The sequence below is a fragment of the Hyla sarda genome, chromosome 3 (assembly GCF_029499605.1).
Source record: "Hyla sarda isolate aHylSar1 chromosome 3, aHylSar1.hap1, whole genome shotgun sequence".
Lineage (NCBI taxonomy): Eukaryota > Metazoa > Chordata > Amphibia > Anura > Hylidae > Hyla > Hyla sarda.
In genome coordinates, this window is record NC_079191.1 from 441,616,946 (window position 1) to 441,644,482 (window position 27,537).

Consider the following 27,537-nt stretch of genomic DNA (forward strand, 5'->3'; position numbering starts at 1 on the left):
CAGGACTTTTATGAGATGTTCTGTGCAGACACAATGTTATTGATGGGACAGATATTGAAGTTTATTGGTCTGAGCTCCGGTTACTAGGAATCCAGGAACACCCAGCATGAACCTTAAAGGGAACCCATGAATAGGGAGGGCCCCATAAATCTGAGCATCCTGGACGGCCCCTAAGGAGCTGCTCCAGCAGTTCATATGGAAATGAGCCCTCAAAGCCTACATGGTCAGTCCTGGTGAGCGTGCATATATGTGGGGGGATTGGAGGAGACGGCTGTCAACTGAGCAGAGTGTTTATGTGAATGGGGGGACTGGGAGGGATCAGCGTGCATGTGTAAGGAGAGATTTACAGAGATAGCTATTGGCTGAGCATGCATGTATATGAGAGATTGGGAGAGAAATAGCTGTAAACTGAGCGTTCATGTATATGTGAGATTAGGAGAGATAGCTGTAAACTGAGCGTGCATGTATATGTGAGATTAGGAGAGATAGCTGTAAACTGAGTGTTCATGTATATGTGAGATTAGGAGAGATAGCTGTTAGCTGAGCGTGCATGTATATAATGGGATTGGGAGAGATAGTTGTAAAATGAGCGTGCCTGTATATAATGGGATTGGGAGAGATAGTTGTAAAATGAGCGTGCATGTATATAATGGGATTGGGAGAGATAGTTGTTAGCTGAGCGTGCATGTATATAATGGGATTGGGAGAGATAGTTGTTAGCTGAGCGTGCATGTATATAATGGGATTGGGAGAGATAGTTGTTAGCTGAGCGTGCATGTATATAATGGGATTGGGAGAGAAAGTTGTTAGCTGAGCGTGCATGCATATGCAGGGGTAAGAAGAGATAACTGTAAAACGTGCTTGTGTATGGGTGGATTGGGATAGAAAGCTGTTGGTCAGGCCAAGCGTCCGTGTACATGGGGGGATCTGGAGGGACAGCTGTTTTCTGAGCGGCACATGCATGTGTATGAGGGGATTGACAGTGCATGGAGGAAGGGGGGGTCAAGAGAGCTGTCGGCCTAGTCTGCAATGGCTGATAACAGAGAGCATTAGACTATATTAAAGGGGTTATCCAGAACTAGAAAAACATAATTGCTTTTGTCCGGAAACATCGCCACCCTTGCCCTCAGTTTGCATGTGGTATTGCAGCTCATTTCCATTGAAGTGAATGGAGTTGAGATGTAATATCCCAGACAACCTGAGGACAAGTGTGGCGCTGTTATTGTTAGACCAGTTTTCCTGATCTTGGATAACCTCTGTATTCATGAATAGATTGTATTCACCAGGGAAGGTGGCTGCAGGTTTTGTGTCCCTTTAAGAGAGAACAGAGGGCGTCCTGCCCGGTGATCTCACCCCGGCGCCCGATGCCAGTGATTCCCCCTCTGTAGCGCTGGTTGCCACGAGCTCTGCCAGGACTAAAACCCACAGACCCCGGAGACCTGTCAGTCCGAGCGCCAGGACTCTCACTTTCTAAAGACTCTGCTTACTGTGAGGATTATAGAGGGTAAAAGAAAGCGAAATGTAAAATAAACATTCATCCGGCAGGAACGCGCTGTTCCCAATATTCTCCGGCCTCAGCGATAAACACAGCCCTCCCGTAAAACGCCACCGAGCCGTATCCTCCCCGCGGGGGCCCCGCAGACCCTCAGACTTATAATAGTCACTTGTTTCTATCTCTCACCGACATCTATGAACACAATGCTTCTGGGATCAGACCCATAGAACTGTTCATTCTGAGCCTCCTGATGCATGAATATAATGGCAGAGCTGACACAGGGAGAGCAGCACATGAGTGGAACAAAAAGAGATACTGATACTGGGTATTGGCCCCGATACCGAATATTTGCACAATACTTGTGCTCCTGCAAATGTCCCCAATACCCATTCCGATACCTGAAGACCATAAAAAAAAATCCTCTCCCCTTTCCTCAGCTCCCGCACTGAGGCCTCTGTTATCCGGAGAGGTGCAGGACCTGCCGTGTGATGACGTCATTTCATTGGGCAGCAGGTCCTGCACCACTAACAGAGTAGAGGCCTTATCCTACCTACTTATACTCTGGGGGCTTCTACCTAATAGGAGGGGATTCCCTACCTACCTAACATTTAAGGGCTTCTACCCAATACGAGGGTTTCCCTACCTACTGGGGGCTTCTATTTAATAAGGAGATTCCCTACCAATTATCCACTTGGGGCTTCTATCTAATAGGAGGGGATTTCCTAGATATTGAGGGCCTCTACCGAATAGCAGGGATTCCCTACATACTGGGGGCTTCTGCCTAATATGAGGGATTCCCTAAATACTGGAGGCTTCTACCTAATAGGAGGGGATTCCCTATACACTGGGCACTTCTGCCAAATCGGGGATTCTCTACCTTCTTGGGTGGGGGTGGATTACTTACCTACCTACAAGGGGCTTTTACCTAATGGGGGATTCCCTACCTACTGGGGGGCTTCTACCTAATTGGTTGGATTCCCTGCTAAACTACTGGGGGCATCTACCTAATATTCCTTACCTACCTACAATGGGATTTTATCTAATGGGGGATACCTTACATCCAGTGGGCTTCTATCTAATGGGGGATTCCCTATCAACTGGGGACTTCTACTAAATAGGAGGGGATTCCCTACATACTGGGGGCTTCTACTTAATAGGGGGGATTCCCTACCTACCTTCTGGGGGCTTCTACCTAATAGGGGGATTTCCTACCTACTTTGGGATTCTACCTAATAGGGGGAATTCCATACCTATCTACTGGGGGGCTTCTATCTAACAGGGGGATTACCTACTTACTGGGGGGCTTCTACCCAATAGGGGGATTTCCTACCTACTCGGCGCTTCTCCATAATAGGAGGGCCTTCCATACTTATTGGGGGCTTCAAACTAATAGGGGCTTCTACCTAACAGGGGAATTACCTACCTACTGTGGGCTTCTACTTAATTGAGGGTTTCCCTACATATTGGGGGGTCATGTTTGACTTTCGCCAAAGGCCTCACAAAGTCAAGATCCTCCTCTGCTGTCACATGATATTAAAAAATAAGTATCAGTAATTGGTATCGGTGAGTATCGGTGCTGATAGTCCTATAAGAAGAAAACATGGTCACAGAGCAGCTCTGCATGTGTAAATCTGTTCAGCCTGAGCCTCCTGGTTCATGAACAGACTGACATAACTAAAGAGATTACCTTTTTTAAGTAAATAGTGCAGAAAATGGAGGATGATAGGAGGGGGTGTAATTCTGCACAACATGAGAACAGATTTATCTGCAATTCAGGGTATGTGGAAAGCTGAATGGCAAACAATATGGTTGTGAACCTCATTGGTAAATAAAGTGAAATTTCAAAAGAGAACAATAAACAGTGGGCAAAAAAAGTATTTAGTCAGCCACCAATTGTACAAGTTCTCCCCCTTATAAAGAGGAGAGGCTGTAATTATCATCATAGGTTATAACCTCAACTATGAGAGACAGAATGAGAAAAAAAATCCATAAAATCTAATTATGTAATTTTTAAGAATTTATTTGCAAATTATGGTGGAAAATAAGTATTTGGTCAATAACAAAAGTTCATCTCAATACTTTGTTCAATCCCCTTTGTTGGCAATGACAGAGGTCACATGTTTTCTGTCTTCACAAGGTTTTCACACACTGTTGCTGGTATTTTGGCCCATTCCTCCATGCAGATCTCCTCTAGAGCAGTGATGTTTTGGGGCTGTCGCTGGGCAACGCAGACTTTCAACTCCCTCCAAAGGTTTTCTATAGAGTCGAGATCTGGAGTTTGTCTAGGCCACTCCAGGACCTTGAAAAGCTTCTTACGAAGCCACTCCTTCATTGCCCGGGCGGTGTGTTTGGGATCATTGTCATGCTGAAAGACCCAGCCACGTTTCATCTTCAATGCCCTTGCTGATGGAAGGAGGTTTTCACTCAAAATCTCACAATACATGGCCCCATTCATTCTTTCCTTTACACGGATCAGTCGTCCTGGTCCCTTGGCAGAAAAACAGCCCCAAAGCATGATGTTTCCACCCCCATGCTTCACAGTAGGTATGGTGTTCTTTGGATGCAACTCAGTATTCTTTCTCCTCCAAACACGACGAGTTGAGTTTTTACCAAAAAGTTCTACTTTGGTTTCATCTGACCATATGACATTCTCCCAATCCTCTTCTGGGTCATCCAAATGCTCTCTAAACTTCAGACGGGCCCAGACATGTACTGGCTTAAGCAGGGTACAAGTCTGGCACTGCATGATTTGAGTCCCTGGTGGCGTAGTGTGTTACTGATGGTAGCCTTTGTTACTTTGGTCCTAGCTCTCTGCAGGTCATTCACTAGGTCCCCCCTGTGGTTCTGGGATTTTTGCTCACCGTTCTTGTATCATTTTGACACCATGGGGTGAGATCTTGCGTGGAGCCCCAGATGGAGGGAGATTATCAGTGGTCTTGTATGTGTGGTTTCTTCACACCAAGCTGCTTGACTATTGCAGATTCAGTCTTCTTAGCCTGGTGCAGGTCTACAATTACGTTTCTGGTGTCCTTCGACAGCTCTTTGGTCTTGGCCATAGTGGAGTTTGGAGTGTGACTGTTTGAGGTTGTGGACAGGTGTCTTTTATACTGATAACAAGATCATACAGGAGCCATTAATACAGGTAACGAGTGGAGGACAGAGGAGACTCTTAAAGAAGAAGTTACAGGTCTGTGAGAGACAGAAATCTTACTTGTTTGTAGGGGACCAAATACTTATTTTCCACCATAATTTGTAGAGGTGCACCGAAATGGAAATTTCAGAACCGAAACGAAACCGAAACCGATACCGAAACTGAAAATGACTTCTCCCCGTCTTCTGGTAAAATGCAGCGCTCCGCTCATTAGATTGGATTCCCCCACATTAGATTGCCAGCTCCCCCACATTAGGTCGGGAGTTCCCCCACATTAATAGGCAGCTCCCCCACATTAATAGGCAGCTCCCCCACAATAGTAGGCAGCTCCCCCACAATAGTAGGCAGCTCCCCCACAATAGTAGGCAGCTCCCCCACATTAGGTCAGCATTTCCCCCACAATAGTAGGCAGTTCCCCCACAATAGTAGGCAGTTCCCCCACAATATTAGGCAGCTCCCCCCAATAATATTAGGCAGCTCCTCCCACATTTGTAGGCAGCTCCCCCCACATTTGTAGGCAGCTCCCCCCACATTTGTAGGCAGCTTCCCCCCCCCCCCCACAATATTAGGCAGCTCCCCCCCCCACAATATTAGGCAGCTCCCCCCAACAATATTAGGCAGCTCCCCTCCACAATATTAGGCATCTCCCCCCACATTTGTAGGCAGCTTCCCCCCCCCCCCACAATATTAGGCAGCTCCCCCCCCCCCCACAATATTAGGCAGCTCCCCCCAACAATATTAGGCAGCTCCCCCCAACAATATTAGGCAGCTCCCCACCACAATATTAGGCAGCTCCCCCCACATTTGTAGGCAGCTCCCCCCACATTTGTAGGCAGCTTCCCCCCCACAATATTAGGCAGCTCCCCCCCAACAATATTAGGCAGCTCCCCCCAACAATATTAGGCAGCTCCCCCCAACAATATTAGGCAGCTTCCCCCCCCCCCCCCACAATATTAGGCAGCGACCCCCAACAATATTAGGCAGCTCCCCCCACAATATTAGGCAGCTCCCCCCACAATATTAGGCAGCTCCCCCCACATTTGTAGGCAGCTCCCCCCCAACAATATTAGGCACCTCCCCCCCACATTGTAGGCAGCTGCCCCCCAACAATATTAAGCAGCTCCCCCCCCACAATATTAGGCAGCTCCCCCCACATTTGTAGGCAGCTCCCCCCCCACATTAGGTCAGCAGTTCCCCCACAATAGTAGGCAATTCCCCCCCCACACAATATTAGGCAGCTCCTCCCAACAATATTAGGCAGCTCCCCCCCCACAAAATTAGGCAGCTCCCCCAACAATATTAGGCAGCTCCCCCCACAATATTAGGCAACTCCTCCCACATTTGTAGGCAGCTCCCCCCCAACAATATTAGGCACCTCCCCCCCACATTTGTAGGCAGCTGCCCCCCAACAATATTAGGCAGCTCCCCCCCACAATATTAGGCAGCTCCCCCCACATTTGTAGGCAGCTCTCCCCCACATTAGGTCAGCAGTTCCCCCACAATAGTAGGCAATTCCCCCCCCCCACAATATTAGGCAGCTCCTCCCAACAATATTAGGCAGCTCCCCCCCCCACAATATTAGGCAGCTCCCCCCAACAATATTAGGCAGCTCCCCCCACAATATTAGGCAACTCCCCCCACATTTGTAGGCAGCCCCCCCCCCAACAATATTAGGCACCTCCCCCCCACATTTGTAGGCAGCTGCCCCCCAACAATATTAGACAGCTCCCCCCCACAATATTAGGCAACTCCCCCCACATTTGTAGGCAGCTCCCCCCCACATTAGGTCAGCAGTTCCCCCACAATAGTAGGCAGCTTCCCCCCACCCCACAGACATACAGCTTCCGGCCATATACAGTGTATGGCTGGAGGCTGTATGTCTGTACTGCTGCCCCCACAGTGTTCCGATCACCGCTCCTCCGGCCCGGGGTCACCATCTACTGCTATGGCCCCAACCAGTGCGCGTTCTCCTGCGACGATCCTGCGGTCCTCCTGCGTCTCTATGGTTGTACGCACGGGTCATCAGTGACGTCCCGTGCGTACAACCATAGAGGCGGAGAAGCGAGGGACCGAAGGAGGATCGCAGGAGGACGCCGGGGAATGGTGAGTGACGAAAAGATTTTTCGGGACACAGGGATGTCCGGGATAGGATTAGGAATACTTCTTTTTATGTGCCCGGGCCGGCTCCCGTGTGTGGCTGCAGGCGGGGGCCGACCAGAGCATATAAAAACTAATACTGTGTACTAAAAACCAGGGGGCCTCCAGCTGTTGTGAAACTACAACTCCCAGCATGCCCGCGGTCCGGGCATGCTGGGAGTTGTAGTTTCACAACAGCTGGAGGCCCCCTGGTTTTTAGTATACAGTACAGTATTAGTTTTTATATGCTCTGGTCGGCCCCCGCCTGCAGCCACACACGGGAGCCGGCCCGGGCACATAAAAAGAAGTATTCCTAATCTTATCCCGGAGAGCGCACCCCCCCCCCCAGATGTTGCGGCCGGCCCCCCCTGCACCCCCCACGAGTGCCTCTGCCACTGGCAGTGTTTGCAACTTGTGCTGTGGGCGGGCAGGGGAGGTGGCTCATTATCGGCAGATTTTTAGTTGTTTCGGCATTTCCCCGAAACAGCTATTTTCGGACGATATGTATCGGCCGCCGATATATCGGTGCATCCCTAATAATTTGTTAATAAATTCTTTAAAAATCAGAAAATGTGATGTTATGGATATTTTTTTTCTCATTCTGTCTCTCATAGTTGAGGTTATAACCTATGATGATAATTACAGCCTCTCATCTTTATAAGGGGGAGAACTTGTACAATTGGTGGCTGACTAAATACTTTATGTTAACACAGTGTTTCCCAACCAGTGTGCCTCCAGCTCTGTAAAGTAATGTTCTGTAACATTTTGCAGCAGGGCATGCTGGGAGCGATACATTTATACATTGTTTCAGACTGGAATCCAACACATTTTTTAAATGTTCCTGCAGGATTATATCGGTGTTTCCCAACCGGTGGCTCTCCAGCTGTTGCAAAACTACAACTCCCAGCATGCCCAGACAGCCAACGGCTGTCTGGGCATGCTGTGAGTTGTAGTTTTGCAACAGCTGGAGGCACCCTGGTTGAAAGCACTGTATTAACAGGCAACAATTCTTGGCAGAATTAAGAGTTCAGCTCTGGATTTATAAATTCAGATCAAAAAGCTTTCATATATAATTTCCGAAATAGAAGGGAAAACAGACTCTGGCAGAATAGGGGGAGAGGAGAGATTTGGGAGGTGGGGGTTGGGGGTAATCTTATATAACAATGCAGGATTATATACAAGGGAGTAAAAGGAAGTTATTAGTCAATGCCCTGTTCTGGATTATAGGAAGATTCCATGCAGAAATAATACATTGCATTATGCCAACTGAAGAGACGGGGCCACGACACAGAGATACATTGTATGGTGCTCCTTGGAGCTTTATGTATTATTTTCTGCAGAAAGCTAAAAAAAATTAATAAAAAAGTGGTTTATGATGGTGGCGCTGTTGCATTAATCTCTATGGAAAAATGTGGCTTCGAAAATGGTGGCCAAAAGCGGTACTACAATTGAGAAGAAAATAAAGAATTCAAATAAGAAGCGAAGGAAGAATCCTGAAGACTAGAGAAGATTATTGTTAGAAGTCTTGATTGGCAGATAGACAGGGTACAGCACTGTCCCCTCTATAAGACCAGGAGCCTACGCCAGGTGTCCGTCCTATAGCACCATCTGAACGCTCTCCAATGCGGGTTTCGGTGCAGTATAAACGCTGCTCCATTGGGTCTCACTTTATACTTTATTTCTTTGAATATGAATGTATTAGGATTTATGTTTTTCTTTCATAATAAAATCAGAAATGTCACCGCTTGGTATTTCCATATGGTTCCATTTATAGAATAAAAAGGAGATCCGGCCCGCGCAGAATCTGAGTCACCGGGAAATGTCATAGGATTTCATTTATTAAGCTGAAGTCACGGAGCCATTATTAGCAACAACATTTCACATAATAAATCTGCAGGAAACAAAGGAGCGAAGGGTCACGTGCCTAGTGCTCCAGTCACAGCCAAAGCTGCATCCAGAACACTGCAGGCCGTCCATGGAAAAGGACTGTAATAAAACAGTGTTTCCCAATCAGGGTGCCTCCAGCTGTTGGAAAACTACAACCCCAAAGGCTGTCAGGGCATGCTGGGAGTTGTAGTTCTGCAACAGAAGGAGGCACAACGGTTGGAACTTTTGGCTGTCCAGGCATCTATCTCATATCTACCTATCTATCTCATATCTATCTATCTCATATCTATCTATCTCTCATATCTATCCATCTCATATCTATCCATCTCATATCTATCTCATATCTATCTCATATCTATCTATCTATCTATCTCATATCTATCTCATATCTATCTATCTCATATCTATCTATCTCATATCTATCTATCTCATATCTATCTCATATCTATCTATCTTATATCTATCTTATATCTATCTCATATCTATCTATCTATCTATCTCATATCTATCTCATATTTATCTCATATCTATCTCATATCTATCTCATATTTATCTATCTATCTCATATCATATCTATCTATCAATCTCATATCTATCTATCTATCTATCTCATATCTATCAATCTCATATCTATCTATCTATCTATCTATCTCATATCTATCTATCTCATATCTATCTATCTATCTCATATCTATCTCATATCTATCTCATATCTATCTCATATCTATCTATCTATCTATCTATCTATCTATCTATCTCATATCTATCTATCTCATATCTATCAATCTCATATCTATCTATCTATCTATCTATCTCATATCTATCTATCTCATATCTATCTATCTATCTCATATCTATCTCATATCTATCTCATATCTATCTCATATCTATCTATCTATCTATCTATCTATCTATCTCATATCTATCTATCTCATATCTATCTATCTCATATCTATCTATCTATCTCATATCTATCTCATATCTATCTCATATCTATCTCATATCTATCTATCTATCTATCTATCTATCTATCTATCTCACATCTATCTATCTATCTCATATCTATCTATCTATCTATCTATCTCACATCTATCTATCTATCTCATATCTATCTATCTCATATCTATCTATCTCATATCTATCTATCTCATATCTATCTATCTCATATCTATCTCATATCTATCTATCTATCTCATATCTATCTATCTATCTATCTATCTCATATCTATCTATCTATCTCATATCTATCTCATATCTATCTATCTCATATCTATCTCTCATATCTATCTATCTCATATCTATCTCACATATCTATCTATCTCATATCTATCTCATATCTATCTATCTATCTCATATCTATCTATCTATCTATCTCATATCTATCTCATATCTATCTCATATCTATCTATCTCATATCTATCTATCTATCTATCTATCTATCTATCTATCTCATATCTATCTATCTATCTCATATCTATCTCATATCTATCTCATATCTATCTATCTCATATCTATCTATCCATCTATCTATCTATCTATCTATCTCATATCTATCTATCTCATATCTATCTCTCATATCTATCTATCTCATATCTATCTCATATCTATCTATCTATCTCATATCTATCTATCTATCTATCTCATATCTATCTCATATCTATCTCATATCTATCTATCTCATATCTATCTATCTATCTATCTATCTATCTATCTATCTCATATCTATCTATCTATCTCATATCTATCTATCTATCTATCTCATATCTATCTATCTATCTCTCATATCTATCTATCTATCTATCTCATATCTATCTCATATCTATCTATCTCATATCTATCTATCTATCTCATATCTATCTATCTATCTATCTCATATCTATCTATCTATCTATCTAGATAGGGAAGCAGCACGTCACAAAAAAAAAAAAAAATAATTAAAAAAATAAAATAAAACTTGATCTTGATAATGGTGAGATGGCCAAAACCTTGCTACTGACACTCATGTTTTTGGAATAAATCCTTCTTGGATTCTGTTTGGAACCTGTGTGCTGCGGATATTCCGTTTTGCTATATATCTATTTATCTATCTATCTCCCTACCTTATCTCGGGCCTCGCTCAGAAGGTCCTCAAGCTCGGAGAAGCTGAAGCTGGCCACCGTGATGAAGTCCCCCATGACTGTCACAAAGCGGTCCTCTGGGTCCCTGTAATGTCGCCGCTGGTAATCCAGTTCCTGAAAATGATTAAATAAGACAGAGATATGAAAATCAATACAGAGACAACATAATGTGGCTGCAGCATTGCATTCTGGGAGATGTAGTGTTCTGTACACATGTAGAGTTCAGTATAAACCCCCAGGGGGCACTACAGCATTGTGAATACAGCTCTGGATGTGACTGCAGAACGGGACATAGACAAATAATGTGAAGAATCTGTCAATATGGAAAAGGAACAGATTATTAAAAAAAGGTCTCTGAAAGATGAAAGCAGCGATCTGATTGGTTGCTATGGGCAACTCAGAAACTTGTCTTCTGGACGGGTTTTCATAAATCTCCTCCATAGTATTTCTATTCCAGCTCTGGAGGGGACAGAGGAGTCTGGAGGAAGAGGACAGAGGAGTCTGGAGGAAGACAGAGGAGTCTGGAGGAAGAGGACAGAGGAGTCTGGAGGAAGAGGACAGAGGAGTCTGGAGGAAGAGGACAGAGGGGTCTGGAGGAAGAGGACAGAGGAGTCTGGAGGAAGACAGAGGAGTCTGGAGGAAGAGGACAGAGGAGTCTGGAGGAAGAGGACAGAGGAGTCTGGAGGAAGAGGACAGAGGGGTCTGGAGGAAGAGGACAGAGGAGTCTGGAGGAAGACAGAGGAGTCTGGAGCAAGACAGAGGAGTCTGGAGGAAGAGGACAGAGGAGTCTGGAGGAAGACAGAGGAGTCTGGAGGAAGAGGACAGAGGAGTCTGGAGGAAGAGGACAGAGGGGTCTGGAGGAGACATCTAGGAGGAGGACAGAGGAGTCTGGAGGAAGAGGACAGAGGAGTCTGGAGGAGACATCTAGGAGGAGGACAGAGGAGTCTGGAGGAAGAGGACAGAGGGGTCTGGAGGAAGAGGACAGAGGAGTCTGGAGGAGACATCTAGGAGGAGGACAGAGGAGTCTGGAGGAAGAGGACAGAGGAGTCTGGAGGAAGAGGACAGAGGAGTCTGGAGGAAGAGGACAGAGGAGTCTGGAGGAGACATCTAGGAGGAGGACAGAGGAGTCTGGAGGAAGAGGACAGAGGAGTCTGGAGGAGACATCTAGGAGGAGGACAGAGGAGTCTGGAGGAAGAGGACAGAGGAGTCTGGAGGAGGACAGAGGAGTCTGGAGGAAGAGGACAGAGGAGTTGGAGGACGACAGAGGAGTCTGGAAGAGGAGGATAGAGGAGTCTGGAGGAGGACAGAGGAGTCTGGAGGAGGAGGACAGAGGAGTTGGAGGAGGACAGAGGAGTCTGGAGGAGGAGGATAGAGGAGTCTGGAGGAGGACAGAGGAGTCTGGAGGAGGAGGACAGAGGAGTTGGAGGAGGACAGAGGAGTCTGGAGGAGGAGGAGGACAGAGGAGTCTGGAGGAGGAGGATAGAGGAGTTGGAGGAGGACAGAGGAGTCTGGAGGAGGAGGATAGAGGAGTCTGGAGGAGGACAGAGGAGTCTGGAAGAGGACAGAGAAGTCTGGAGGAGGAGGATAGAGGAGTCTGGAGGAGGATAGAGGAGTCTGGAGGAGGACAGAGGAGTCTGGAGGAGGACAGAGGAGTCTGGAGGAGGAAAACAGAGGAGTCTGGAGGAGGACAGAGGAGTCTGGAGGAGGACAGAGGAGTCTGGAGGAGGACAGAGGAGTCTGGAGGAGGACAGAGGAGTCTGGAGGAGGACAGAGGAGTCTGGAGGAGGAGAGCAGAGGAGTCTGGAGGAGGACAGAGGGGTCTGGAGGGGACAGAGGAGTCTGGAGGAGGACAGAGGAGTCTGGAGGAGGACAGAGGAGTCTGGAGGAGGACAGAGGAGTCTGGAGGAGGACAGAGGAGTCTGGAGGAGGACAGAGGAGTCTGGAGGAGGAGAACAGAGGAGTCTGGAGGAGGACAGAGGAGTCTGGAGGAGGAGAACAGAGGAGTCTGGAGGAGGACAGAGGAGTCTGGAGGAGGACAGAGGAGTCTGGAGGAGGACAGAGGAGTCTGGAGGAGGACAGAGAGCTCACACAGGAATTGACAGATGATGTATTTTTGTGCTGATATAATTCTATGACATAATGTCTGATGCTTTGGGCTCTGTGGGGTTCACAATGTTTTCGGGGTGCTCTGTCCTAACACCAAATCCTTCCACAGATTTATACATTAATGACTGTGAGGAGCAGAACAGATACAGCAGAGCTGAGTTTGTCATATATCAGTGTTGTTACATAGGACTGCAAACAGCACCCAAAATGTAGCCAGACGTCTGTGCAGCCCCCATAGAGAAGGCCCCATGGGGGGAGCCTCGGCCCTGCGCCCCTTTCCTTCCTTCGCTGATTTACAGAATAGAAATCCTATTTTTCTGTCTAATCCTCATGTTCTCAGAATCTCCAGTGATAATTTGGGGTAACGTTCGGCTGTGGTTAAGATGATGATATCGCCGTCCGCGTCATTCCTGGAGAAGCTTCAGACGCCTCCGATCTGCGGACGTAACATGCGGCTGCCATATTTGTTTTCACAGCTCCTGTTGGGCGGCTGAACGGTTTCTAAGTCCTAGTTTTGGCTCCTGTATCGTAATAATCCACAGACCCCATTATAATTTATGGAGCCACAAGTGGCGTAAATCCTCCGGACAGACGGGAAAGCCTCGGAGTTGGGGAGCCCCCGCAGATGCTGAATTGTTACTGAAAAGAAGCCCAATTCAACACACATTGTGTCCTAAAGCTGGGAAAGTCCTATCATTCTGCTCATCCAGTTCTGCCTGATTCATACACAGAATACACAAACAACAGTAAAGACTGACACAAAGGTGCGGCAGATCACCAAATAGGTGCTAAATCTGCACAATATTTTGTGACTTTTGGCAGATCTGCACCACTCATGCCAAGTGGGAGGGGTTTGTCAATGAGAGGTGTGGCTTTACATGAAGGGGCGTGGCTGGCCCAATGTGACTTATTTACTGCAATTTACACCTAGAAGTAGCCTGAAAATCTACGTCCGCTCCGATGGGACCTCAGATGCGCCTGAATCCTAAAACTAAAGGATAACAAGTCAAGAAATACTCACGGCCTCCACGGCTCTCAGCCCGTTCTTAATATTGTGCACTTCCTTCTCCAACTCCACCAAACTGGAAACCAAAAAACCAAGATCCAATAGTTATCACCTGTATATATAAGGATGAGGTGCTATTCAATTCCTCATCATTTGTAAGGTATTTGCTTCCTGCCAGTGAATGAAAACTGAACCCAAGACTGATACATTGTACATAGCTAGTCCTGCCCTCAGCTGAGAAGTATATACAACTGTATCCAGTCTAGACAATGCTCTATGAGCTAAACATCCTGGACTCCAGACTGATACATTGTACACAGCTAGTCCTGCCCTCAGCTGAGAAGTGATACAATTGTATCCAGTCTAGACAATGCTCTGTGAGCTAAACATCCTGGACTCCAGACTGATACATTGTACATAGCTAGTCCTGCTCTCAGCTGAGAAGTGATACAATTGTATCCAGTCTAGACAATGCTCTGTGAGCTAAACATCCTGGACTCCAGACTGATACATTGTACATAGCTAGTCCTGCTCTCAGCTGAGAAGTGATACAATTGTATTCAGTCTAGACAATGCTCTGTGAGCTAAACATCCAGGACTCCAGACTGATACATTGTACATAACTAGTCCTGCTCTCAGCTGAGAAGTGTATACAATTGAATCCAGTCTAGACAATGCTCTGTGAGCTAAACATCCTGGACTCCAGACTGATACATTGTACATAGCTAGTCCTGCCCTCAGCTGAGAAGTGATACAATTGTATCCAGTCTAGACAATGCTCTGTGAGCTAAACATCCTGGACTCCAGACTGATACATTGTACATAGCTAGTCCTGCTCTCAACTGAGAAGTGATACAATTGTATCCAGTCTAGACAATGCTCTGTGAGCTAAACACCCTGGACTCCAGACTGATACATTGTACATAGCTCGTCCTGCCCTCAGCTGAGAAGTGATACAATTGTAACCAGTCTAGACAATGCTCTGTGAGCTAAACACCCTGGACTCCACACTGATACATTGTACATAGCTAGTCCTGCTCTCAGCTGAGAAGTGATACAATTGTATCCAGTCTAGACAATGCTCTGTGAGCTAAACACCCTGGACTTCACACTGATACATTGTACATAGCTAGTCCTGCTCTCAACTGAGAAGTGATACAATTGTATCCAGTCTAGACAATGCTCTGTGAGCTAAACACCCTGGACCCCAGACTGATACATTGTACATAACTAGTGCTGCCCTCAGCTGAGAAGTGATACAATTGTATCCAGTCTAGACAATGCTCTGTGAGCTAAACACCCTGGACTCCAGACTGATACATTGTACATAACTAGTGCTGCCCTCAGCTGAGAAGTGATACAATTGTATCCAGTCTAGACAATGCTCTGTGAGCTAAACACCCTGGACTCCAGACTGATACATTGTACATAGCTCGTCCTGCTCTCAGCTGAGAAGTGATACAATTGTATCCAGTCTAGACAATGCTCTGTGAGCTAAACATCCCAGACTCCAGACTGATACATTGTACATAGCTAGTCCTGCCCTCAGCCGAGAAGTGATACAATTGTATCCAGTCTAGACAATGCTCTGTGAGCTAAACACCCTGGACTCCACACTGATACATTGTACATAGCTAGTTCTGCTCTCAGCTGAGAAGTGATACAATTGTATCCAGTCTAGACAATGCTCTGTGAGCTAAACATCCTGGACCCCAGACTGATACATTGTACATAACTAGTGCTGCCCTCAGCTGAGAAGTGATACAATTGTATCCAGTCTAGACAATGCTCTGTGAGCTAAACATCCTGGACTCCAGACTGATACATTGTACATAACTAGTCCTGCTCTCAGCTGAGAAGTGTATACAATTGAATCCAGTCTAGACAATGCTCTGTGAGCTAAACATTCTGGACTCCAGACTGATACATTGTACATAGCTAGTCCTGCCCTCAGCTGAGAAGTGATACAATTGTATCCAGTCTAGACAATGCTCTGTGAGCTAAACATCCTGGACTCCAGACTGATACATTGTACATAGCTAGTCCTGCTCTCAGCTGAGAAGTATATACAATTGTATCCAGTCTATAGACAATGCTCTGTGAGCTAAACATCCTGGACCCCAGACTGATACATTGTACATAGCTAGTCCTGCCCTCAGCCGAGAAGTGATACAATTGTATCCAGTCTAGACAATGCTCTGTGAGATAAACACCCTGGACTCCACACTGATACATTGTACATAGCTAGTCCTGCCCTCAGCCGAGAAGTGATACAATTGTATCCAGTCTAGACAATGCTCTGTGAGCTAAACACCCTGGACTCCACACTGATACATTGTACATAGCTAGTTCTGCTCTCAGCTGAGAAGTGATACAATTGTATCCAGTCTAGACAATGCTCTGTGAGCTAAACATCCTGGACCCCAGACTGATACATTGTACATAACTAGTGCTGCCCTCAGCTGAGAAGTGATACAATTGTATCCAGTCTAGACAATGCTCTGTGAGCTAAACATCCTGGACTCCAGACTGATACATTGTACATAACTAGTCCTGCTCTCAGCTGAGAAGTGATACAATTGTATCCAGTCTAGACAATGCTCTGTAAGCTAAACATCCTGGACTCCAGACTGATACATTGTACATAGCGAGTCCTGCTCTCAGCTGAGAAGTGATACAATTGAATCCAGTCTAGACAATGCTCTGTGAGCTAAACATCCTGGACTCCAGACTGATACATTGTACATAGCTAGTCCTGCCCTCAGCTGAGAAGTGATACAATTGTATCCAGTCTAGACAATGCTCTGTGAGCTAAACATCCTGGACTCCAGACTGATACATTGTACATAGCTAGTCCTGCTCTCAACTGAGAAGTGATACAATTGTATCCAGTCTAGACAATGCTCTGTGAGCTAAACACCCTGGACTCCAGACTGATACATTGTACATAGCTCGTCCTGCCCTCAGCTGAGAAGTGATACAATTGTAACCAGTCTAGACAATGCTCTGTGAGGTAAACATCCTGGACCCCAGACTGATACATTGTACATAGCTAGTCCTGCCCTCAGCCGAGAAGTGATACAATTGTATCCAGTCTAGACAATGCTCTGTGAGCTAAACACCCTGGACTCCACACTGATACATTGTACATAGCTAGTCCTGCTCTCAGCTGAGAAGTGATACAATTGTATCCAGTCTAGACAATGCTCTGTGAGCTAAACACCCTGGACTCCACACTGATACATTGTACATAGCTAGTCCTGCTCTCAACTGAGAAGTGATACAATTGTATCCAGTCTAGACAATGCTCTGTGAGCTAAACATCCTGGACCCCAGACTGATACATTGTACATAACTAGTGCTGCCCTCAGCTGAGAAGTGATACAATTGTATCCAGTCTAGACAATGCTCTGTGAGCTAAACATCCTGGACTCCAGACTGATACATTGTACATAGCTAGTCCTGCTCTCAGCTGAGAAGTGATACAATTGTATCCAGTCTAGGCAATGCTCTGTGAGCTAAACATCCTGGACTCCAGACTGATACATTGTACATAGCTAGTCCTGCTCTCAGCTGAGAAGTGATACAATTGTATCCAGTCTAGACAATGCTCTGTGAGCTAAACATCCTGGACTCCAGACTGATACATTGTACATAGTGAGTCCTGCTCTCAGCTGAGAAGTGATACAATTGTATCCAGTCTAGACAATGCTCTGTGAGCTAAACATCCTGGACTCCAGACTGATACATTGTACATAGCTAGTTCTGCTTTAAGCTGAGAAGTGATACAATTGTATCCAGTCTAGACAATGCTCTGTGCGTTAAACACCCTGAACTTCTGATGACTCTCTCTCCAGCCATGCGCTTTTTTTTACACCTGTTTTGGTCCACTGACAGGTCCAATTTAAACATTTAAAGGGGGCGCGTTCTTAAAGGGATATTTTTTGGTTGGTGTTGACTTACTTGACCTTAGCCGCCTCGGAGAGGTGCTCCAGCTCCTCCTGGATGTTGAGGATGTCGGGGTACGTCTTCTCAAATATCATTATTAAGTAGTGCAAAAGGGTGATGTTTCTAAAAGAAGCCAAAAAATGTAGGTTCATGATGTAAAATACGCACGAGGAGCCTCTTTCCAGTTATGACTTGACTTCTGTGAGTAAATCTTACTGATGCTATTAAAAGTATACACCCCCATTATGTTGGTTTTTTAATACAGAAAAAGACTTCAACATGGTTACTTCTCTCCAAATTTTCCCCAAATTATGGAAACGAAGAGAAAGAACATTTCTGCACAGTGGGACACTACACGCTCCCCCTCTTGATAGTTGACATTAAATAGGTACTCCACCACTAGACATCTTATCCCCTATCCAAAGGATAGGGGACAAGATGTCTGAACGCGGGGGTCCCGACCCTGGGGACTCCCGCAATATAGCACGCAGCACCCACCTGTTACTGCTTCGGAAGCGCTGGAGGCTCTGGCTCCCGACCACGGGGACGGAAGATCATGATGTCACGACTCCGCCCCCGTGTGACGTCCCTGTGGTTGGGAGCCAGACCCTCCAGCGCTTCCGGAGCAGTAACAGGTGGGTGCTGCGTGCTATTTTGGCGGGGTCCCCAACGGGGACGGAAGATCGTGATGTCACGACTCCGCCCCCATGTGACATCACTATCTTCCGTCCCTGTGGTCGGGAGCCAGACCCTCCAGCGCTTCTGGAGCAGTAACAGGTGGGTGCTGTGTGCTATATTGCGGGGGTCCCCAACGGGGACGGAAGATCGTGACGCCACGGTCTTCCGTCCCTGTGGTCGGGAGCCAGACCCTCCAGCACTTCCGGAGCAGTAACAGGTGGGTGCTACGTGCTATATTGTGGGGGTCCCCAGCGGCGGGACCCCCACAATTAGGATAGGGGATGTCTAGGGGTAGAGTACCCCTTTAAGGAAATGTGTCATGTTGCTACAAAGTAGTACGGAGCGCTCTATAACATACTACGTCCTACCTGTCTATACTGGATTTTGTATCGATGATCTTGTTCAGACTGGAAACTTTGAATCCAAAAGCGTTCCCTCTCTGGCCCTTATTCATGTAGTTTCCAAAGGCCAAGACGACTTCAAGTAGCTGTTTCAATCTCTTGCTTCTAGTCAGTTCCTTGCACGCCAGGAGCAGGGCTGCAAGACAAGCGCAAGGTTAAGGTCTGTATAAGGGAAGATTCACACTGAACGTTATTGGCGTGACATCAAATGTATCCATTGGTCCCCATTCTCCTGGCCAAATGCGATGTCCTCATGGCCTCCATTGAGCTGGTATATGTCCATATACAGAGGTATGCCTTATGTCTCTGTATTACTACACAGCAGGTCCACTTCATCACATCAGAGAGATTGGCCTGCTCTTCAGGAGTCTGGGGTCTTTATAAATGGGGGGGGGGTCTAGTCAGGGGTTTGTAGGATCCATAGATCCTCTCATTGGCTCATAGAGACCAGTCTGGACCCATAAGCGATTCATCTGGACTCACCTTCGACCTTTGGCTTCGCCTCTGCTAATCGTTCTGGAAACTTCTTCTTGAAGAACAAAGCCTGAAGCCGCTGCTGATAGTGGTCGATCCTGAAAATAAGAGGGGTAACATTACTTACTAGGGGGTTACATTACTTACTATGGGGTTATATTATTTACTATGGGGTTACATTACTTACTATGGGGTTACATTATTTACTATGAGGTAACATTACTTACTATGGGGTAACATTACTTACTATGGGGTAACATTACTTACTATGGGGTTACATTACTTACTATGGGGTTATATTACTTACTATGGGGTTATATTACTTACTATGGGGTTACATTACTTACTATGGGGTTATATTACTTACTATGGGGTTACATTACTTACTATGGGGTTACATTACTTACTATGGGGTAACATTACTTACTATGGGGTAACATTACTTACTATGGGGTTACATTACTTACTATGGGGTTATATTACTTACTATGGGGTTATATTACTTACTATGGGGTTACATTACTTACTATGGGGTTATATTACTTACTATGGGGTTATATTACTTACTATGGGGTTACATTATTTACTATGGGGTTACATTAGTTACTATGGGGTTATATTACTTACTATGGGGTTACATTACTTACTATGAGGTTATATTACTTACTAGGGGGTTACATTACTTACTATGAGGTTATATTACTTACTATGGGGTTACATTACTTACTATGGGGTAACATTACCTACTATGGGGTTACATTACTTACTATAGGGTTACATTATTTACTATGGGGTTACATTACTTACTAGGGGGTTACATTACTTACTAGGGGGTTACATTACTTACTATGGGGTTACATTACTTACTATGGGGTAACATTACTTACTATGGGGTTACATTACTTACTATGGGGTTATATTACTTACTATGGGGTTATATTACTTACTATGGGGTTATATTACTTACTATGGGGTTACATTATTTACTATGGGGTTACATTAGTTACTATGGGGTTATATTACTTACTATGGGGTTATATTACTTACTATGGGGTTACATTACTTACTATGGGGTTATATTACTTACTATGGGGTTACATTACTTACTATGGGGTTACATTACTTACTATGGGGTTATATTACTTACTATGGGGTTATATTACTTACTATGGGGTTACATTATTTACTATGGGGTTATATTACTTACTATGGGGTTACATTACTTACTATGGGGTTACATTACTTACTATGGGGTTACATTACTTACTATGGGGTTACATTACTTACTATGGGGTTACATTACTTACTATGGGGTTACATTACTTACTATGGGGTTACATTACTTACTATGGGGTTATATTACTTACTATGGGGTTACATTACTTACTATGGGGTTATATTACTTACTATGGGGTTATATTACTTACTATGGGGTTACATTATTTACTATGGGGTTACATTAGTTACTATGGGGTTATATTACTTACTATGGGGTTACATTACTTACTATGGGGTTACATTACTTACTATGGGGTTACATTATTTACTATGGGGTTATATTACTTACTATGGGGTTATATTACTTACTGTGGGGTTACATTACTTACTATGGGGTTATATTACTTACTATGGGGTTATATTACTTACTATGGGGTTATACTACTTACTATGGGGTTATATTACTTACTATTGGGTTATATTACTTACTATGGGGTTATATTACTTACTATGGGGTTATATTACTTACTATTGGGTTATATTACTTACTATGGGGTTATATTACTTACTATGGGGTTATATTACTTACTATGGGGTTATATTACTTACTGTGGGGTTACATTAGTTACTATGGGGTTACATTATTTACTATGGGGTTATATTACTTACTATGGGGTTATATTACTTACTATGGGGTTATATTACTTACTATGGGGTTACATTACTTACTATGGGGTTACATTACTTACTATGGGGTTACATTACTTACTATGGGGTTACTATACATATAATGGCATTTTAGACCAGTGGCCTATGCGGGTCCAACACCAAACCCATACAGTACCCAGCTTTTTAACTACTCCACTGAACAATCAATGATGTCACAGGATGAATTTCCATAAATATTCACACCCCATTGGCTGGAGTAATTGTATCGTACCTGCTCATCTCATACAGGAAGCGGTCGGCCCGCGCCATGCGCTCGATCTCGTGCTTGTGTTCCTCCAGAAGGTCAATGTCACTCTTTTCCGGGATGAATTTCAACAACTGATGAGATAAAAGGAAGATCATTTCTATGTATAACATTAATATTACCTAAAAGATACTATACAACTGCTACAGTGGGGGTGAAAAGTTTGGGCACCCCAGGTAACAATTTGTATTAATGTGCATAAAGAAGCCAAGGAAAGATGGAAAAATCTCCAAAAGGCATCAAATTACAAAAGTTTGGGCACCCTGCAGAGTTAATATCTTGTACTGCCCCCTTTGGCAAGTATCACAGCTTGTAAACGCTTTTTGTAGCAGCCAAGAGTCTTTCAATTCTTGTTTGAGGTATCTTTGCCCATTCTTCCTTACAAAAGTCTTCCAGTTCTTTTAGATTTCAGGGCTGTCTGTCACGCACTGCTCTTTTAAGGTCTATCCATAGATTTTCAATTATATTGAGGTCAGGAGATTGTGAAGGCCATGGCAAAACCTTCAGTTTACGCCTCTTGATGTAATCCCCCGTGGATTTCGAGGTGTGTTTAGGATCATTATCCATTTGTAGAAGCCATCCTCTCTTTATCTTCAGCTTTTTCACAGATGGCATCAAGTTAGCATCCAAAATTTGCTGACATTTTATTGAATCCATTTTTCCTTCTACTTGTGAGATGTTTCTTGCGCCACTGGCTACAATACAACCCCAAAGCATGATTGATCCACCCCCATGCTTAACAGTTGGACAGAGGTTCTTTTCATTAAATTCTGTTCCCCTTCTTCTCCAAACGTACCTTTGCTCATTCAGGACAAAAACTTCAATTTTAACCTCATCGGTCCACATAATTTGTTTCCAAAATGCATCAGGCTTGTCTATATGTTCATTTGCAAAGTTCAAATGATGATTTTTGTGGTGAGGACGTAGAAGAGGTTTTCTTCTGATGACTCTTCCATGAAGACCATATTTGTACAAGTATCTCTTTATAGTGGAATAGTGAACCACAACTCCAGTGTCTGCCAGATCTTTCTGGAGGGATTGTGCCGTCAAACGTGGGTTTTAAATAGTTTTTCTCACAATCCTGCGAGCTGTTCTGTCTGATATTCTTCTTGGTCTTCCAGATCTTGCTTTAATTTCCACTGTTCCTGATGACTGCCATTTCTTAATTACATTCCGAACAGAGGATATTGACATCTGAAAACGTTTTGCTATCTTCTTATAGCATTTTCCAGCTTTGTGAGCGTCAACTATTTTCAGTTTCAGATTTCTAGACAACTGCTTAGAAGAACCCATGGTGCTGATTGTTGGGGCAAGGTCAGATGAGTCTGGGCATTTAAAACCTTTGAGATTGACATCACCCGGTCTTCCCAGATGATGATTGAGAACAATCCATGACACTGGCAGGTCTCAGCTTTGCAAAGAGGGCAGTGCATGCTATAAATTCTGCAGGGTGCACAAACTTTTGCAGACACCATTTTTTTTGTTTTCTGTTATTTTGAAAGTGTAAATGATGGAAATAAAATGTAACTTTTGTTGACATATTATAAGAAAGTCTAATCTGTAATTTGATGCCTTTTGGATATTTTTCCATCTTTTCTTGGCTTCTTTATGCACATTAATACAAATTTTTACCTTAGGTGCCCAAACTTTTGATCCCCACTTTATATCACCGCATCTGGTGTCTGTATACAGGGGGGTCTGGTGTCTGTATACAGGGGGGTCTGGTGTCTGTATACAGGAGGGGGGTCTGGTGTCTGTATACAGGGGGGGTCTGGTGTCTGTATACAGGGGTCTGATCTGAGGTCTGTCTAAAGGAGAATCTGGTCTAGGATCTGTCTGGGGTCTTTATACAGGGGGGTCTGGTGTCTTTATACAGGGGGGTCTGGTGTCTGTATACAGGGGGGTCTGGTGTCTGTATACAGGGGGGTCTGACCTGTGGTCTGTAATAGTTTATGAGGTCTGAACTGTGGTCTGTAATAGTTTAGGGGGTCTGACCTGTGGCCTGTAATAGTTTAGGGGGTCTGACCTGTGGTCTGTAATAGTTTTGGAGGTCTGGCCTGTGGTCTGTAATAGTTTTGGAGGTCTGACCTGTGGTCTGTAATAGTTTTGGAGGTCTGACCTGTGGTCTGTAACAGTTTAGGGGGTCTGACCTGTGGTCTGTAACAGTTTAGGGGGTCTGACCTGTGGTCTGTAATAGTTTAGGAGGTCTGACCTGTGCTCTGTAATAGTTTAGGGGGTCTGACCTGTGCTCTGTAATAGTTTAGGGGGTCTGACCTGTGGTCTGTAACAGTTTTGGAGGTCTGACCTGTGGTCCATAATAGTTTAGGGGGTCTGAACTGTGCTCTGTAATAGTTTAGGGGGTCTGTATTAGTTTAGGGGTCTGTATTCATGTTGAGGTGTGCTGAATGGGTCTTATGTGCTATTTGTTGTTCTGTAGGTTGGAAGTACGTCCTATATAAGCCAAGAATTTTGGCCAACTAAGGGTATGTTCGCAGTGTGGAATCTCCGCCAGCTGAGATTCCGTCAGGCAGCCGCCACCGAAGATACTTAGGCAGCAGGACCGCGGGGCACTGAGCCGTCTCTATTGACGGCTACGTAGTAGTCGCGAAATTCCTGTTCTTTCTTTGCGCTGAACAATTTTTAAGAGGAGGAATTGTCCTCTGCTGAAATTTCGCAGTGTGAACGGGTCTCGCGGAAGAACCATTCACACTAATGGTACAGTTCACAGTGCGGAATTCTGCTCATGGAATTCCACGGGAATTCCGTAGTGTGAACGTACCCTTAATAATTACCCACATGCCAGACTGGTGACATAGTCAATGTTAGTTTACCCATTTCTTTACCTTTCTATAAGGGGGTATCTTTGGTGACCATTCCCAATAGACTAAGAGGAGGGAGTGAACCTTGGTTAGGACTCTCAACCTTTACCTATATAATCTGCAATCCCTTCCTATAGATAATAATCTATATAATCTATAAAATCTATAATTCATCACTACGCGACACAGAATGGAGAATAAAATGCACCTAAATATAATCTTAAAGGAAATATTGTTCTGTATAGGAGGCCAAAGGACCAAGTGTGGACTATAAAAGGACTTCAGAAACGAACAGGATACCGGGCGCTGTACAGATTAAAAAATGCATGTGAATATATCAGAAGAATAGATTTATTGGAACATTCATGCAACGTGTTTCGCTGCACATTGGCAGCTTCATCAGACATCAGCTTCATGGATGATGAAGCTGCCCATGCACAGCGAAATGCGTTGCATGAATGTTATAATAAAGCTACTCTCTGATCTATCCACGGATCCATGCATATTTAAATCTGAACTGCGCCCGGTATCCTGTTAGTTTCTGAAGGCCTCTTATAGTCCATGCTACCCTGGGACAGGACGGCTCCACTCAGAGCTTACTAGATATGTGCTTCCCATTGTTGTGTATGATACACAACCAACTTTGGTAAGAGGCCATCCCCCTCCTCCCTGTGGGATTACTTGGAGTCCTGCAAATGAGGGCGCCTTCTCCCCTTTCTATTTTCAAAGGACCAAGTGGTCAGACAAAGAAGGGCAGTCATGTTCTTCATAAAGCCTCAGTCCAGACACAGGACATAGCTGCCATGTATCGGGCCGGGCCTGGGGCGGTATTACTGGATCTCTCAATTATAGAACAATTTCATATAATTCTGATGCCCCCCCACCAATCCCCTGTGACCCCTGAACCCCCATAATGATGACAGTCGACAGCCTGGAAGATAATGGGCCAGTTATAAAGAAGCCAGACGTCGATGATCTCATCCATGACCCGTGTATGAATGACCCTCTATAACCCGGCTGCTCACTGTATATATATATATCCTATACACCCCGGGCATCAACATCACTCGGCTCATCAGAGCTGGAATTCACATTGAAGGGGGAGCAGAAGAAGACAAAACCAGCAATGTTCAGCTCAAGACCCTCACAGACTACCTTATAATCCATCTAGAGGACCCTGGTACAGAAATGCACAATAAGAACAACATGGTAGGAGATGGTTCTCTTTTGAGGGCTTAAAGGGATGGTCCTACAGATGACCTTCCTTGGCCTGGAGCTACGTGTTCATAAGGCTGAATATGCTCCTTGGCCCTTTCTGTTTGGGAGCAGGGTGTCATGATTACAGGAATGGTCTTTGCATTTAAGGAGCAAGGTTACATAGTTACATAGTTACATAGTTAGTACGGTCGAAAAAAGACATATGTCCATCAAGTTCAACCAGGGAATTAAGGGGTAGGGGTGTGGCGCGATATTGGGGAAGGGATGGGATTTTATATTTCTTCATAAGCATTAATGTTATTTTGTTCCATAAATGTATCTAATCCTGTTTTAAAGCTGTTAATTGTTCCTACTGTGACCAGTTCCTGAGGTAGACCGTTCCATAAACGGTCTTAGGTTGCTCCGACAATTCTGACAGTCCTAGCAAAGTAGTCGTTCCATTGTTGGAGCAAGATGTGTTCCTATAAACAGTCCCTCTTTTTGGGAGCAGGATGTCATGCTGAAAGAGCTGGTCCTAACTTTCAGGAGTAAGATGACAGCCTCCCAGTTCTCCCTGTTCTGGGGTAATGTGTTCCTGGGTTTTCAGGGTCCGGTGGCTGCTAGTCATGGTCCTTTCTCTTCAGGGTGCGGTGGCTGCTAGTCATGGTCCTTCCTCTTCAGGGTGCGGTGGCTGCTAGTCATGATCCTTCCTCTTCAGGGTACGGTGACTGCTAGTTATGGTCCTTTCTCTTCAGGGTGCGGTGGCTGCTAGTCATGGTCCTTCCTCTTCAGGGTATGGTGGCTGCTAGTCATGATCCTTCCTCTTCAGGGTGCGGTGGCTGCTAGTCATGATCCTTCCTCTTCAGGGTGTGGTGGCTGCTAGTCATGGTCCTTCCTCTTCATGATGCGGTGATTGCTAGTCATTGTCCTTCCTCTTCATGATGCGGTGACTGCTAGTCATGGTCCTTCCTCTTCATGATGCGGTGACTGCTAGTCATGGTCCTTCCTCTTCAGGGTGTGGTGGCTGCTAGTCATGGTCCTTCCTCTTCATGATGCGGTGACTGCTAGTCATGGTCCTTCCTCTTCATGATGCGGTGACTGCTAGTCATGGTCCTTCCTCTTCATGATGCGGTGACTGCTAGTCATGGTCCTTCCTCTTCAGGATGCGGTGACTGCTAGTCAAGTTCCTTCATCTTCAGGGTGCAGTGGCTGCTAATCATGGTCCTTCTTCTTGACGGTACGGTGGCTGCTAGTCATGGTCCTTCCTTTTCAGGGTGCGGTGGTTGCTAGTCCTGGTCCTTCCTCTTCAGGGTGCGGTGGCTGCTAGTCATGGTCCTTCCTTTTCAGGGAGCGGTGGCTGCTAGTCATGGTCCTTCCTCTTCAGGAGACGGTGAGGATCTCTGAGAGATGGTTCTCTCTATTATAGTCCATGACCTTCTATGTATTCAGATATGTTTCTAGAGATAGTCTTTTCTCCAGATCAGGGTCACATGGTCTTCGGTATGGCTACCCCTTTCTTGGCACAGGGTGCTATGCTCCTAGCCGTTGTCCCCTTTTAGACAACATCATCCCAGGATAAAATTTCTCCACACAAAAGTGTCCATCTAGAGAAGCCCCCGGACTGCAGCCCGTCAGCCCCGCTCATTGCCCATCTGTGCAGGGCGGCCTCTGGATGGTAAATCACCCTCATCCTACCTGCTCCAGCATATCCTTCGGGAGATCTTCTTGTTCATCCATCTCCATTATGGCTTTCTTGATCTCCTCATTGGATAACTTCAACCTGGAATAAAAATACAAAGACGTCATATAACTATTGTACAGGAACAGAGTCACAATATCTCCTACAGACTTAAAGGGGTACTCCGCTGAAAAAGTAAAGTTTTCAAATCAACCGGTGACAGAAAGTTCTACAGATTTGTAAATTACTTCTA

At 44.8% G+C, this 27,537-nt stretch overlaps 1 protein-coding gene across 5 annotated transcripts in view; it reads right to left on the reverse strand.

Moving 5' to 3' along the window:
* Positions 1-27,537, reverse strand: part of DAAM2 (dishevelled associated activator of morphogenesis 2) — a 314,170-nt gene that overhangs the window by 8,630 nt on the left and 278,003 nt on the right. For all 5 annotated transcript variants that reach the window (XM_056568637.1, XM_056568633.1, XM_056568634.1 and 2 more), the window contains 7 exons: positions 27,302-27,386; positions 21,558-21,664; positions 19,409-19,497; positions 18,893-19,061; positions 17,862-17,969; positions 13,914-13,974; positions 10,769-10,900 (listed from right to left, as the gene is read on the reverse strand). In XM_056568637.1, coding sequence (XP_056424612.1) covers positions 10,769-10,900; positions 13,914-13,974; positions 17,862-17,969; positions 18,893-19,061; positions 19,409-19,497; positions 21,558-21,664; positions 27,302-27,386 — 751 coding nt within the window. The remainder of the gene's footprint in view (positions 1-10,768; positions 10,901-13,913; positions 13,975-17,861; positions 17,970-18,892; positions 19,062-19,408; positions 19,498-21,557; positions 21,665-27,301; positions 27,387-27,537) is intronic.